Raw genomic sequence first — 15715 nt, 5'->3', positions numbered from 1 at the left:
CAATGAAGTTTCTTCCCAAAATGGAGATGGTCAAAATTGACAGGGAAAGGAAAAAGTTAAGTTTTATCACCAAACTCAAACTGAAATGTAAGCCTTTAATAGAGAATGGTTCATGCATTTGACTATTAGCGGTAAATATGCCCAGTGGTCTGTGATGGGATGTTAGATGGGGTTGGATCTGAGTTACTACAGAGAATTCTTTCCTAGGTGTCTGGCTGGTGAGTCTTGCCCACATGCTCAGGGTTTAACTGATCGTCATATTTGGGGTCGGGAAGGAATTTTCCTCCAGGACAGACTGGCAGAGGCACTGGGGGTTTTTCGCCTTCCTCTGCAGCATGGGGCACGGGTCACTTGCTGGAGGATTCTCTTCAGTTTGAAGTCTTTAAGCCATGATTTGAGGACTTCAATAGCTCAGACATAGGTTAGGGGTTTATTACAGGCGTGGGTGGGTGAGATTCTGTGGCCTGCATTGTGAAGGAGGTCAGACTAGATGAGCATAATGGTCCCTTCTGAACTTAAAGTCTATGAGTCATTGTACCACTTCGTTACCCATTTAAAATGCAATAGGAATGCACTGAGCAAAAAGGAGCCTTTTTTGCAAGCTCTTTCAATTCTATTGTACTAACAGGTTGTAGTAGGCCAGAACTATCACATGGGATTCTTTTTGTCTGCTTAATTTTGTCTCTTACAGCTCTACTTCTTGGATAACTGAAACAGAAAATAACTAAACAAATGTTTAAGCTCTACCGCTTTAACTGAACCACTAGACAGGAAAGAAGAATTTATTTGAGCATAAGCTTTCATGGGCTACTGCCCACTTCATCGGATGCACAGAATGGAAGATATAGTGAGGAGATATATAGACACATACAGAGAACATGAAAAGGTGGGAGTTCCCCTACCAACTCTAAGAGGCTAATTCCTCCCACCTTTTCATGTTCTCTGTATGTGTCTGTACACATCTCCTCACTATATCTTCCATTCTGTGCATCCAATGAAGTGGGCAGTAGCCCACAAAAGCTTAAGCTCAAATAAATTTGTTAGTCTCTAAGCTGCCACAAGTACTCCTGTTCTTTTTGCGGATATAGACTAATACGGCTGCTATTCTGAACCCTGTTTAAATACGGTGGTTGACTTCAGTAGAGCTAGGATTTCAATAGGAAAACTCCCATTAACTTCTGACGGACCAGAATTTAAAAATATTTCTTTATCAATGTTAATACGTATCACGTTATTAAAACTAAAAAACTACTTGGCTTTTCACTATTTTTGCTTTTTTTGTATTTTACTCAGATTTGACAACAAAATATTAGCCATTCAATTTCTTTGTAATCAGCTTCGCTTTTTCATTCTCATGCATTAATGAATGTTTAAGTCCAAGACCCATTTTTTAATTAGAAAATAATCATAGACATTTCTGTTAACATTAAGTTTCCTATATTTAAACAGAACACACACACACCCTTAAAATTTGGACATAAACTACCTGAAAGTGTAACATCTGTAGGGCCAAACTGATTATCTTTATTAATGTTAATTACCACCTAACACTACAGGCAGCCCCAATAAGGTACAGTGGAGTGGCTTGTGAAGTAAGATACTGCTCACCATGAGTAAAAGCATCAATCTAGCCCTTGACTTTAACCACGTATCAGATGCTGACTAGTACAGTATCTAATCAATTTTGCTCTTCAGCTTGTAAAACTGATGAGATCTTTAGATTTTTAGTATTATTTTAAAAAAAAATTCCACCTTGTTAAAAAGAGCAGAGTGTTTCAAATACAGGTCTAACTTTTCATTAAAATATTTCTTGCCCTTGTTTTGTCAGCAGCAAATTGTTAGCAGGGCATAAGTAAGGCTGCAAGTCTGTCACAGAGGTCACAGCTTGCATGACTTCTGCACCAACTGGTGCTGGCCCAGAGCTGCCCGAGCTGGGCAGCCCCTGGGCCAACTGCAGCAGTTCAGTGTGTGGGAGGGGGCTCAGAGCTAGGGGAAGAGGCTGGGGGGGGTGCTTAACTGAAGCAGGGGGCCCCCCTGCAGCTCCTAGGCAGCGGAGGGGATCTCCGCACTGTGCGCTGCCCACACCTGCAGGCCCTGCCCCCGCAGCTCCCATTGGCCAGGAAGTGCAGCCAATGGGAGCTGCAGCAGCTGGCACTTGTGGCAGGAGCAGCCCCTGCCCTGGCCCATGCCCCCGTCGCGTAGGAGCTGCCGAGACACAGATCCAAATAGGGAGCCCCACCAACCCTCCCTCGCCCAGCAAGGGTCCCAGATTACCTGCCCCAGCACCTCCGTACCCTCCCTCTGCCAGCGAGAACCCACGCCACCCACCCAAGTTTTAGTCATGCTGGGTATTTTTAGTAAAAGTCATGGTCAGGTCATGGGCCATAAACAAAAATTCACGGTCCGTGACCTGTCCATGACTTTTACTAAAAATACACACTGACTAAAACGTAGCCTTAGGCATAGACTTGGATATCAGAGATAACATTAAAATAAAATATGCTCCACTGTTCAAGTAGTACATACAGCTCCCAAATCATAACACTTAAAGTTTTCAAATAATTTCAAACAAAAACAATATCTAAATATTTAGCATAGTTCAATCCTCATTTCCAAAAGCTTAACTGTTATAATTGGTTATAATAAATTGTTCATGAAATGAATGCATTTCATATTTGTGTGCTATCCAATCAGATTGAAATTCCTGTTTTAACAGGTGCCAGCAATCTTGTTTCAGAAACCAAATAAAGATATACCATTCCACAAGGCCATGGAAACCAGCTGTCAGTTGACTCCAGAGGTGTGAGGGATTCGATTCAAGTGAAATTGTGGATTAACTGAATCTATGCTAATTTAGGTATTGGTGTTTGCTAATGAGCAGTACATTTGCAACATCTGAAATATGATGCAGAACATTTTTTTTTAAATTTGAGTGACGCACTTTAGAAGTTGTTAATATTGCTGAAAATTCTACTGACTAAACAAATTACTTGAAACTTAATATGGGCTGGTTCTGGATGATGAGAATCAAATCATAACTTGAAAATAATTTCCTACATTTATAAAATATACACACTAGATTGTTGAATGGCTTTCCATGGATTTCAGTGAGAACATTAGTGACTGCTGCACATTAGTTACTGATCACACAGATTACTGGTGTGCATCTCCACTGAACAGTTTGGAGACTATAGTTTGGTGGGAGGGTGATAAGGGACATACTTGGAAGAGGAAGATAGTCAATATCTGCTTTTGTGAAAATTCCAGTTCCAACGACTATTACTGTTCCAATCCTAGCAATGACACAAATTGCACACTACTCACATCCCTCAAGTGGGCTTCTGAAACCCACTTTAAACAAATTATCCTATATTATAATGTCTATTAATACCATGGGCCTGATTGACAAAGGTGTGTAGCTATAACTGGGTCAATCTATATATGTGTACATTTCAGATCCTGGGGCACACATGCATACACTAATTAACAAGACTTCCCTCAACCTGGTACAAACAGCTAAAGAATTTCCTTGGGCAAAGAAAGGAGAATAGGTCCTCATCCCTAACATGCCCTAAAAACAGGTTTTATTAAATGGAATACAGGCCAGGGGCCTCACTTCATGAGCACATTTATTGTTCAGACATAATCAAGTATATTTATTATTCAAAATGAAAATTTTTCAATTCTGTAAATAAAAAGACAGACAAGAAGACAATCAAATCCCCAGTCTACCAGCTAGCAAAGTCTACTACGCTCTATCACCATTGACACCAATATGCTTATCACTTGAGCTTGCTTTTTTTCTTTTAATAAAACTTGAGTACCTACTCAAGGAAATTTTGGCCAAGCAAGTCTCAGTTTGTTCAAGTCACAATCAACTGATGCTGTGTTGACTGGACAGGAGGGCAAGTCTTAGGAACTGTCAGTTTTTAAAATTTAAACTGCCCCATCTTCCATAATTATCTTTCTACCATTTTGATGCAACTCACTGTGACAATTTGCTTCAGACAGATTTTGAGAAGAAATCTGGATCTTCAGTTTTAAATACTGGAAGAGAAGTATCAGTCACAATTACATACTAGCAGCCAAGTTTCAGTCTCTATTTCCTGTTCTGGGATTAAAAAGCATCTAAAATGACTTTGAAGCCCAAATCCCACTGACCTTCAGGAGCCCGAAGTCTCGTTAAGTGCCTAAATCTCTTCTGAAAATTGGACTAAAGCCCTTTTAAATATTTTACTCCTGGGCTCCATTTATCACCTTCATATCTGGAATCAGTCACGTTGGTTAAATAATGGATAAAATCAATAGCTTCTCTAAGTTGTTTTTTGGTTTTGTTCTTTGGTATTTCCTTTGTTAATTATATCAAACCAGTTTTCATTTAGACTGCAACAATAGTTCCTCTGAAATCCTATTTCATTTAAAAAAAAAGTTTGGTGTGTTATGTAGAATCCTTTGTGTGAAATCCATGCTATATTTTGATCTACTCATACTCACTATAAATTACTGTGGTAGTTGCATGTAACAGAGACAATTTTCTCGAGTTTTTCCACTCAGTTTCATTGGGAAGATGAATCCTCAAGCCTTTTTTTTTTTTTTCCTATCAACCAACTTGATGGTAATTGCAGATGACTAAACTTCCATCCTCCTTTAGGATGTCATGTGTTACTTCTTTCTCAGTGAGGTTTAAATAGTGAGCGGAATGCTTGTATGTCAGAATTTTAGGATGGTTCCAACAGACAAGTTATCTTTCTTCCCCCATGTGACACTGCACCCCATATTCTTCATAAAAATATAGCTGTATATGAATATGGCATAACTAAGATGTTTTATGGGAGATGGGTCATGTGATGTATCACTGGAAAGGTTATGATTTGCCGAATGTGATTATCAAATTTGTATGCATGTGTCAATTCTGTATTTGAAGTAAGGAATATTGACTATGTAACAATTACAATTGTGTATGTACCTGGGGAACGTTCACCAGAGAGCAGGCAATCAGCCTGAATGGGCCATTAGGATAGACAATAAAATAGGACTTTGAAGATGCTGATCTCTCATCTGCCTAGACTTCCTGTGGTCATTACAAATAAGCCTTGTCTCATGGAGGCTTTAACACTGCAAGATCATATGATGTCACCTAGTATGGAGTACCACCTTGGACACTGCTGGTATTTTTCCACTGGAAACAAAGGATTCCCACCTTATATAAATCCTATTTAAGGCTGGGAAGTGAGTCAATCAGGGCTCTTCTCCATGGCCTCCCCGCCCAAGAAGGGAGAGGAAAAGGCACTAAACTAGGGAAAAGCAAGGGCTGAGTCCAGGCTGAGACAGGAGTCTAGCCTGTAAAGAGATAACTGGAACTCTGAGCTTCAGAAACTCTGCAGCCTGCTTAAAACAACATTCAGGGTGAGAAATTACTATTGGTAATCTGTTTCTTTAGTGTATTAAGCTTAGTTTGTGTGTTTTGCTCAGTAATCTACTTTGTTCTCTCTGTTATCCCTTATAATCACTTAATTTACCTTTTGTATTTAATAAACTTATTTCTTGTTTATACCAAAACCCAGTTTGTGCAATTCATAACTGGGGGGGGGCGTGCATATCTCCCTCCACATAGAGGGGGCGATTTTTATGAGCTTACACTATCTAGATCTCTATATAGTGCAAGACAATATTATTTCGGGTTTATACTCCAGAGGGTGTGTGCACAGAAGAGCTGAGCATTCCCCTAGCTGAGCCGTCCCACAGAGAGCTAATCGTAGACTCAGATTCTGCAGCTCGGTGTGTCCCTGCCTGTGTGTGTGCTGGAAAGAGACTTGAGAGCCTGTCACAGCAGCACGGAATAGTAAGGGAAACCCAGGCTGGTAGGACAGCAGGCTCAGTGTGACCCCAGCACATCCGGTGGCACCCCAAAAGGGGGGCCCAACCCATGACACCCCATTTATCTTCATTGTCTGAACAAATGACAAATACCTCTTTTGCCATACTTCTCTCTGCATTCTTCGATAACACCTTCAGCAACTTGATCACAATGTGCTGTAGTTTTCTTGGAAGAAATAGAAAAATCCATTTTCCCCCACCCTCCACTGATACTTTATGTACCCATCTCATGTTTCACCAATTGTTTTGCATTTATGTCGGTGCAAATTCTGTTAGCTGCACCATCTAGTAGTGAAACAGAGTTTAAATCTGTCGGAGGAAGCGTATTCAGCACAAGGTGCTTAATGATCTCTGCAAATTGCTGACTGAAGGCAATGTCAGCAAAAAGCTGTAACTTCGAGTTCAAGTCTTTGCTTTCAGTTGTTTTTATATTTACTCCTGGAGGAATTTTACCACTGCTGCGCATATGCAGAATTCATGTCCAGCGCAGAATTATTTCCCCCCCTCCAGAAAATAAATCTTGCCTGAGAAGTGCTGCAATTCTGCTTGTCACCCACCAGAGGCCGCGCTAGCATCAGGACAGTCAGCAGTCAGCTGTGTTCATCACAGCACTGTGCCTGCAGAGCTAGATTAAGATAGACAAAGTGGGGCACACAGGGCTGCTTGGGGGCGGGAGGGAGAGGGTCAGAGGCTGGAGTTCAGAAGTGCTAGTGGAGGGAGACAGACTGGGTTGCAGGCTCAGGAGCTAGTGGGGTAACAGCACTGAGCCAGAACTGAATGGGAGAAGGGCTGCAAAATGGAAGTACAAAGTAAAACGTGATAGAAGTTTAAACCTCAGTCTCAAGATATGGACAGTATGCTGTCCAAACAGCAGACTGAAAAAAAAACTTAATATCATGATTAATATTTAGACTTAAAGATAAGTGACTTTTACAAGAGAAATTCCAATGGAATGAAGAGGATGGAGACCAGACTGAAGGGAAAGGAAATCAAGACATTATAAACAGATACCCCAGCTCAAGCAACTGAGATAAAAGCGAAAAAGAAGATTGGCTAAAAAGAAATGGAGTTGGCAAGTTGAGAAGTTTACCAACTTAACTTTGCTTTTTCCTGAGTTTTCACAGCACCATATTTACAACTTCAATGTTCTTATCCTGAGCAACTTACGTTGATCAAAAATGAAATGGGGCTTGCATGCACCTTCAGATTCCTCACTGAATTAAGCAGGGTCTTTCCCTTGGTTTACTGCAAATGCCCATTTTACATTTAAAACACAGAAGTTAATATGCATGAAAGCTCAAAGAAGTGCCTAAAGTGTATGTAGGTAAAATAATTTCATTCAAACTTGCGGACTGTGTGAAGCATTTTTCATCCAAATTTCAGCTTTAAAATGAAAGATTCGTTTCTGAAGTGCATAGTAATTTCCATGGTTGTATAATGTAATTATACATGAGTGCTCTAACTGTAATTTAGCCAAATCACAACCTATTTTAACTAGGACTCTGACCGTAAAATACTGAACTTAGAGACACTGTCCCAAATTTCAACTTTCTACCTCACGTTTCTAAGATGCTTCAGCTGTTTAAAACAAGTTTGTAATTACACCAAAAAGTATTTGAACTCCTTTCATTCAATAATTAACTATTTTTGTTCAAACAAAATAATTCACCCACGACCAGAGGCCAAACCTAGAAAATTTCAGGGAAAAGCATCTTAAGATTTCTGATCTTCCCCCTCCTACTAATACTTGTTACAACATTTTAGCAAACATGGTTACAAGTGCTACTTAAGTTTATGCCCTGATAAGCCTGAGGTTAGGAAGAATATCTATCTATATGAAACAATAAATAATTGGGTAGGTGTGAATGGAGAAAGGCAGGTGGAGAAGAGAACTATGGGTGTCATATTCCTCTGAAGCTTCCAGTTTCATCCAGTGAAAGAGGCAGAATACTGGACTGATGAATCACTGTTTTTTCCTAGTATGGCAAATTCTTGGCTCCTATTACAGAGGCCTATATATTTGTAACAAACTCATGGATTATATTCACTAACAAAAAAGTTCATTAAAGGCAAGAGAAGAGATCATTAGTCTATATTTTTTCTATATCTAACACAACATTCCCCACAAAAAGGGGAGGGAGGCGGGAAATGAAGGTATTCATACACTCAACTCCCTAAAACAAAATTCAGTTGTATGGGCCTGGTTTGCAATGATGCCTTCTCAGAACTCCATTGACTATGGGGACAACACCCACACAGATGCCATCACAGGACACAGGTCTAGATTTCCCTCAAAACGTGAATGCACAAAAGAAATGGCCTACTTCCTAACTCTTTGGATTGACGGTACAAAATATTTTGTAATAACTAATACCACCTTATATTTACAGTGCCTTTCTTCCCAAAGCACTTTACAGACTGACAGATCATAAAGATGCATGTAACTTCGTTCATGTGAGTAAAGTTACATACATGCTTAAGTGTTTGCAGGATTGGGACACCTATATAAATTTATATTTAAAATAGTAAAAAGGGTGCCTATTAACATTCTAAGCACCTTTCATATAAATTACAAAAAACAGAGACAGAGGGATCACCTCTCCCAAACAAGTCTGGTAAAAATACCAAACCTGAAAAAAGAGCTCTCTGTAGCACAAAAGTTTTGTCTCTTTCACCAATAAAAGATATTACCTCACCCAGCTTGTCTCAGTGGTAAAAATAGACTGGGGTAGAACAGAGCAGCTATTTAAGATTATAGAGCATCTTTGTGCAACAGTTTAGAATTGGAAGAATAACTAAGCAGAAAGTAATAATTGAAATTGGTATATGGCTAAAATACCAGGATATAGCACATGTGCTATTGCAACAAATCAGGGGTGCTGGATTTGTATAGTGGGGGTACTGAGAGCCATTGAACCAAACTGTAAACCCTGTATATGATGGAAACCACTTCAAGCCCACACCCCCAGTTCCAGCACCTATACAACAAATGCTGAGGTTCAATCTTACATAAACTGTTAAATACCACACTCTTGAACCTCAAGTCAAACCTTTAAAGACATGTAATGTATTTGCTCTGAATGAGACTTTTGTGCTCACCTAGAATGGACGTGACTTTGAAAGATTCCATGGCATTCTGTTTAGCAGTAAAGTTTACTTCAGTGTCCCTAAAATTTTCTTTTCCTGCCAGTGTTGTGCAGCATACTCTGCAACATCCTAGAGTAAAAGCTATGCACACATATTGGGAAGAGCTTTTGGGAAGGGCTTGCAGATTCTCTAAGATGAAAACCATCACATAAATTAAAGATTTCTGTCAATAAAGAATATTCTTTGTAGGGCAATATGATTTTAAGCATCCCACTACTCCCTACCACAATTCCCATCTAGCATCCAGGTAGCTAGAAGTGTGGTTAGCAGTGACTGCACAACATGATATTCCTGGGATGTTTAAGGTAGGTCTCTATCAACAAACCATCCTAATGTAGATGCCACTTAGCTAGGGCCATACCAAATGCATGGCCATGAAAAATGTGTCATGGACTGTGAAATCTTGTCTTGTGTGTTTTTACCCTATACTATACAGATTTCATGGAGGAGACAAGAGTTTCTCAAATTGGGGGTTCTGACGCAAAAGGGAGATGTAGGGAGGTCACACAGTTATTTTAGGGGGTCGCAGTATTGCCATCCTTACTTCTGCTCTACCTTCAAAGCTGGGTGGCCAGAGAGAGGCAGCTGTTGGCTGGGCACCCAGCTCTGAAGGCAGCACCCTGCCAGCAGCAGCCCAGAAGTAAGGGTGACAATACCATACCATGCCATCCTTACTTCTGCGCTGCTGCTGGCTCTGCCTTCAGAGCTGGGCTCCAAGCCAGCAGCTGCCACTCTCCAGCTGTCCAGCTCTGACGGCAGCACCACCGCCTGCAGCAGCACAAAGGTAAGGTAGTAGTACTACAACCCCCCTACAATAACCTGGTGACACCTCCCCACAACTCCTTTTTGTGTGAGCAACCCTACAATTACAACATGGTGAAATTTCAGATTTAGATAGGTGAAATCATGACATTTAAAATTTTTAAAGTCCTATGACTATGAAATTTACCAAAATGGACCATGAAATTAGTAGGACCCTAGCTATAGTTTATACCACCAATTCAGTGAGCAAAATAAACTGGCAAAAGCACATTTATGTTGTTATAATTGCATCTAGACTAGGGCTTTTGCCAGTACAAAAATATTGCAAAAACAAAACCACACCACTAGAGTATATTGATCAGAAAAAGTTTCTAGTACAGACACAGGTGAAGTGAAAGCGATGCTAGCCTTCCCCATGTCTTTCCAAGCAATACCAACAGTGATTTCATATTGAGGCTGGTTCTGGTCCTCTTTCAATTATTCGAGGTTAAGCTTTAAGGCTGGGAATCCACAAGTGTTTAGACTCCTAAATCCCCAATAAAAATCAATGGTATTATTTAGGCACCTGACTCCTACTGTACATCCTACCAAGGGACTTCCATACCTAACTCCCACTGATTTCACTGTTGTGAATCCCATCCTTGCTTATCAAGCCTGCTGAAAAGTGGTACAGCAATGGTTCTCAAACTTTTGTATTGGTGACCCCTTTCACATAACAAGCCTCTGAGTGCAACCTTCTCCCCCCCCCCCCGCGCTTATAAATTAAAAAACACTTGTTTGTATATTTAACACCATTATAAAAAGCAGGGTTTGGGGTAGAGGTTAACAGCTCACAAACCCCACCCCCCCTATGTAGTACCTCGCAACCCCCTGAGAGGTCCCAATGCCCCGTTTGAGAGCCCCTGTGTTACACAGCACCAGGCTAAGCCTCTCCCTGCACAGGGATGCTGAGGAGGAAACTGGCACCAAGCCCTCTAAAACCCATGCATGGGAGCGACGGGGCGGGGCAGGGGAGAGGTGCTGAGCCACCTGGGTGATGCTCGGGGCAGACCGCGCCTCTCCGCACACATCTATGCGATCCCCACGGTGGCAGAGGCGAGGCCGAGCCCACCCCAGCCCCCAGACTCACCCACAGGCTGCTGAAGAAGTCGAGCCCCCGGCAGATCAGGAGTCCGGTCTGGGCCAGCAGCACCTGGACTCCCAGGGAGCTGCCGAGGCAGTAGAGCCCGTAGAGCAGGGGGCCGCCAGCGCCCAGCAGCAGCAGGAGGCGCCGCCTGCGCAGCACCTGCTCGCCCAGCGCCTCGGCGCCGTAGTTGGCGAAGCAGATGGGCAGCAGCAGGGCGGCCAGCAGCACCGGGGTGCGGGAGCGGTGCAGGCGGCCGAGCCAGCGGCGGCCCAGCGCGGTGAGCGAGCTCTTGAAGGGGTGCAGGAAGGTGCCGCAGAGCACGGCCCAGAGCAGCGGCCGCAGGAAGGCCTCCAGGATGAAGTAGACCAGCACGGCGGCGCCGCAGCACAGCCCGGCGAAGAGCAGCGCCCCGGTGTTGTAGAAGGCCTGCTTGATGGGCTTCTCCAGCCGCGGCAGCGACGACACCGCCGCCGGCGGCAGCAGCAGCCGCGGCGCCGCCCCGGGGACCCGCCGCGCTGCGCTCCGGAGACTGGCTGGTGCTGCTGCCGCCCGCACCGGGAGCCGAGCAGGAGCCCGGCCGCCTTCGCCCCTGCAGCGGGGAGCCGGGAGGAGACGGGGCGCGGGGACTCGCCGCGGAGTCTCCGCTGTCAGCCATCGCTCCCGCCTCACGCCCCCTGCACACCGTTAACCGCCGCTGTCGCCAGGGGAGAGCGGCACCGGCACAGGCGCCGCCGCACGTTACGTGAGCCGCCAGGGATTCTGGGAAATGTAGTCTGTCTGGCCTTGCCTCCCCACGGAAGAATGGCTCGAAGAGGATTCTGGGAAACGTAGTCTCTCTTCCTCCCCCTGCCCCAGGCGATTGTGATGCTGAGAGCGTATGTTCGTCAGACGAGGGAGTGCAGAGGATGCCGGGAAATGCACGCGCTCGGGGCGGGGCGGGGCGGGGCGGGGGAGCCTGACGGTAGAGCTTTCCTAATGGCGGTGATTGGTGAAGCAGGGGATGGTGGGAGATGTAGTTTCTTGTGCGTTTACAGCCCGGCGCATCAGTTCTCTCACACGGATTTAAAAGGTGAGCAACTGGCCATAGCCCGGAGGGGTGAATTTTTTGCTCCTTTATTATTAAATGCGGCTGGAAAAGTGGGGCGAGGCGTGAAGATTCTTTTATTTCTGTATACACATGTAAAAGGCACAGGTCCTGTTTATTCAGGAAGACTCAACTAGAATTTTCAGGTCCTGAATCATCTGTAATTAAATTGGTTGAAGCAGAAACAGTTCAGTGTATCCACCCTAACTGATGTGATTTAAGTTTTGTTCCACATCTGCCCTAATAGCACAGTCCTAACACATATTGATTGCATTCCCACAATTCCTGGGTACGTTTCCAGAAGCTGTCCCTTTTGCGGAATTTCATATAGCCACTCAAACACTGGGAGACAGTAAGGGATGGACTAGCCTGCATTTCCTCTTGTCTGCATCCACTCTGGCACCACACTAGTTTGGAGTGAACTAATTAAGTATTCACTGTGTATTTAGCCTGATGTATTTAGTTTGTTCTACTTGGTTATTATACCATTTGCAATTTGGAGTGTTATTGTGTGTGGACAAAAATTATTCTACAACGGGTCTAGATACTGTAACTGGTTTAATATCCTTGGTGTAGCCCAGGCCTCTGTGTCTACACACAAAAGCACTTGTAATGTTTCACTAGTGTTCCAAGTACAGTATCTTTGGTACACTAGCTCTGAGTAAGTCTTATAAGGCTGCTGTCCACACCACTTCCATTCCAACTGTTTGATTCCTAGGTGGTGCACCTGCACTAATTCAGTTTGTCCCAGCAAAATCCCACAGTGCTTCAGCCCCATCACGTGCCATACTGGTGAATACTGGTGAAAGAAGATGGGTGAGGTAATATCTTTTATTAGACCAATCTCTGTTGGTGAGAGAGACAAGCTTTCAAGCACAGAGATCTGAAGAGCTCTGTGTAAGCTCAAAACCTTGTCTCTCTCACCAACAGAAGTTGGTCCAATAAAAGATATTACCTCACCCACTCTGTCTCTCTAATATCCTGGGACCAACACAGCTACAACAATATTGAGTAGTGATAGCACTTTCAAAGCTCCATAGGTAAGACTGTTCAAATTTGTATTTAAAACAGAGATATCCTTTGATTTGGATGAAGTATATGTCTTCCCCAAAATTACAGCATAAGAACATAACATAAGATCAATGAAAGCTAGTGCAAGTACATCTACACAAGCTGGGAATCACACCCCTAGCTCACAAGCAGAGGTGTAGCCTGTGAGTGCTGTGATATACCCATGCTCTCCAGATGTCTGCTGGGTGCTCTGTTTAACAGATACAATTACCCAAGTCCTGCATAAAGATAATAGAGTATAGTTGCGGTCCCCTCTACACCATCATCCAGCTGCGTACATGCATTTGCCCCCAAACCTCCTTGCTTGCTACAGCTGGGCCTCTGCCAGTAACAGGTTGTTTCCCAGCCCATCTCTCAGACCCAGCTATCAGACTGTGTGCTACCAAGCCTTCCTGCCACAACCACAACCAACTTTCAGGCAGTTGTTTCCTGCCTGCTATTAATGTGCGTATAACCTGCACTTACAGTGTGACTATCCATCTTCCTCCACTATCTGGACCGCAGACACTAGAATCTCAATTTTACAAATATCTTTCTAATGAAGGACCAGTCCTAGGAACCATTTTTCTTAATGGGAAAAAAATCACATAATGAAAGTGATGTTTATAAAGAACAAATCAACATCCCTTTACATTCCAGTGCCTTGGAGATCACTTTGCAGTGGTTTAAAGGACACAAAGTGTTGCAGTGCACCATACTATAATTTATACATCCTACGTACTGTAATTTTGAAAAGTTCAATTTTATGAACTATTCAATCCCAAATTAATAAAATAGGGGTTCTACTGTACATACACCTCTACCCCACTATAACACGGTCGTGGGGAGCCAAAAATCCCTACAGCGTTATAGCTGAAACCCCGTTATATCGGGGTAGGGTCGGCAGGGCTCCGGCGGTGATTTAAAGAGCTCTGGGTTCCAGCCACTGCGGGGAGCCCCAGTCCCTTTAAATCACCGGTGGAGCCCCACTGCCGCAGCCCCGGGGTAGAGTGAATGAATGTTAGAGTTCAGGTTACAGCTTCTGTCTGTGGTTGGATTGCAGAACCAATTAATTTGGATTCTAACTTGAAACTCCCTGGTTTTGTTTTCAGAGATGCCAAGTACCCACGCAATTCTCATAGACATCAGTGGTGATCAGCACTTCTGAAAGGCCAAGATGTCTCAAGGTGTCCACCCCATGAGGCAGCCAAAATTAGGGTTATGCAAAGCATGATTCAAATGGTTCCTCTGGAAACCTGCCTGCACCCATCAGGAGCCCTTAAAGACCCTGGTTTTTTTTTTGTTTGTTTGGGGGGTTTTTTGGAAGGGGTGAGGAAGCATACTTTTTACTTCTCACTCATTTCATCCACCATGGGAGCTGCAGCAGCCTGGGGAGAGGCAGTGGTAGCAGCTCTGGAGCGGGTGGGAGAAACGTAGGTGCAGGGGTTGGGAGAAACTGCAGGATAAATGGACTCTCCCACACCAGCCACCCAGCACCTTGTAGGGACAGGCTTCCAGTCAGGCCAGCAGGGAGGGATGGGGAGCAGTGGACTCAGGAGAGCAGAGGCAGCAGCTGTGGTACGGGTCCTAGGGATTCAGAGACACTGCCCCATAATCACTGTTACTCCACTCCCAGTTCCAGAGAGATCCCCCAATCCATTTGATTCCACACCCCACTGAATCTCACTGCACTCCCATCCCCAGAAAGACCTCCCCTGTTTTGGTGTGGGTATCAGTTACATTTACACAGCATTAAATGAGGCCCTGAACGCACTGTTCAGGGCACTAAGCGAGGTCCTGAATCCACCACTGAGAGCACTAAATGGCATCCTGAATTCCATTTGGGTCACTAAACTTTGTCCTGAATGCACTGTCTGGGGCACTGAATGGAGAAGGCTAGAGCCTCACGATGGATGAAATGAGCGAGAAGTAAAAAAAAGTATGCTCCCTCTTGCCCATGCAATTGGAACAGCAATCCACTGACCAAGGGTGCTAGAACCTTTGTAAAAGTGGGGAGACCAAGACCCAAGTGGCAAAGAAATCCCCCCATTGCCTCTGGGACCCACTGACTCCCGCCCATTGCCCTGAGCTCCCTTCCGTGGCCTCGCATCGCAGGCCCATCCCGCTCCTTGCCTCTTGACCACAGTGCCCACCTGTCCATGGCGTCCACCTGTAAGGCTGGCCCTGTGGTCACCTTATTTCCAAACTCCACTGCCTTCATGGATTGGCATGAGGATACACATGCTAAAATTAAAACTCCCAGGCTCAGAGTGGAGTAAGATCTAAACAGCAGACTACTACCATTAAGATTTACACTCGTCCTCTAGTGGCAAGCTTCATGCTCTCAGTATATGGCACCCAACAGGGACATAATGACAGGATTCACATTAGAAAGACAAGATGGGTGATGTAACCTATTTTATTGGAACAGCTTCTGTTGGTGAGAGAGACAAGCATTCAAACTTACAGACCTGAAGAGCAGCTCTCCGTAAGCTCAGAAGCTTACCTCTCTCACCAACAGAAGTTAAGAAGAACTCTGTGTGGCTCGAAAGTTTGTCTCTCTCACCAACAGAAGTTGGCCCAATAAAAGATATTACCTCACCCATCTTATCTCTCTAATATCCTGGGACCAACAGGGCTACAACAACACTGCATACAAAAATGGAGGG

At 44.0% G+C, this 15715-nt stretch overlaps 1 protein-coding gene across 1 annotated transcript in view; it reads right to left on the bottom strand.

Moving 5' to 3' along the window:
• LOC120393921 (transmembrane protein 245-like) overlaps nt 1–15267 on the bottom strand; it is a 142514-nt gene extending 127247 nt beyond the window's left edge. Inside the window, exons 1-2 of the mRNA XM_039518378.1 lie at nt 15200–15267; nt 10916–11501 (exon numbers count right to left, since the gene is read on the bottom strand). Coding sequence (XP_039374312.1) covers nt 10916–11501; nt 15200–15267 — 654 coding nt within the window. The remainder of the gene's footprint in view (nt 1–10915; nt 11502–15199) is intronic.
• Nucleotides 15268–15715: the final 448 nt, after the last annotated feature.

Source organism: Mauremys reevesii, unplaced genomic scaffold (genome assembly GCF_016161935.1).
Source record: "Mauremys reevesii isolate NIE-2019 unplaced genomic scaffold, ASM1616193v1 Contig37, whole genome shotgun sequence".
In the NCBI taxonomy this organism is placed as follows: Eukaryota; Metazoa; Chordata; order Testudines; family Geoemydidae; genus Mauremys; species Mauremys reevesii.
The sequence above is the reverse complement of the archived record's forward strand: the minus strand, read 5'-3'. Positions and strand labels throughout refer to the sequence as shown.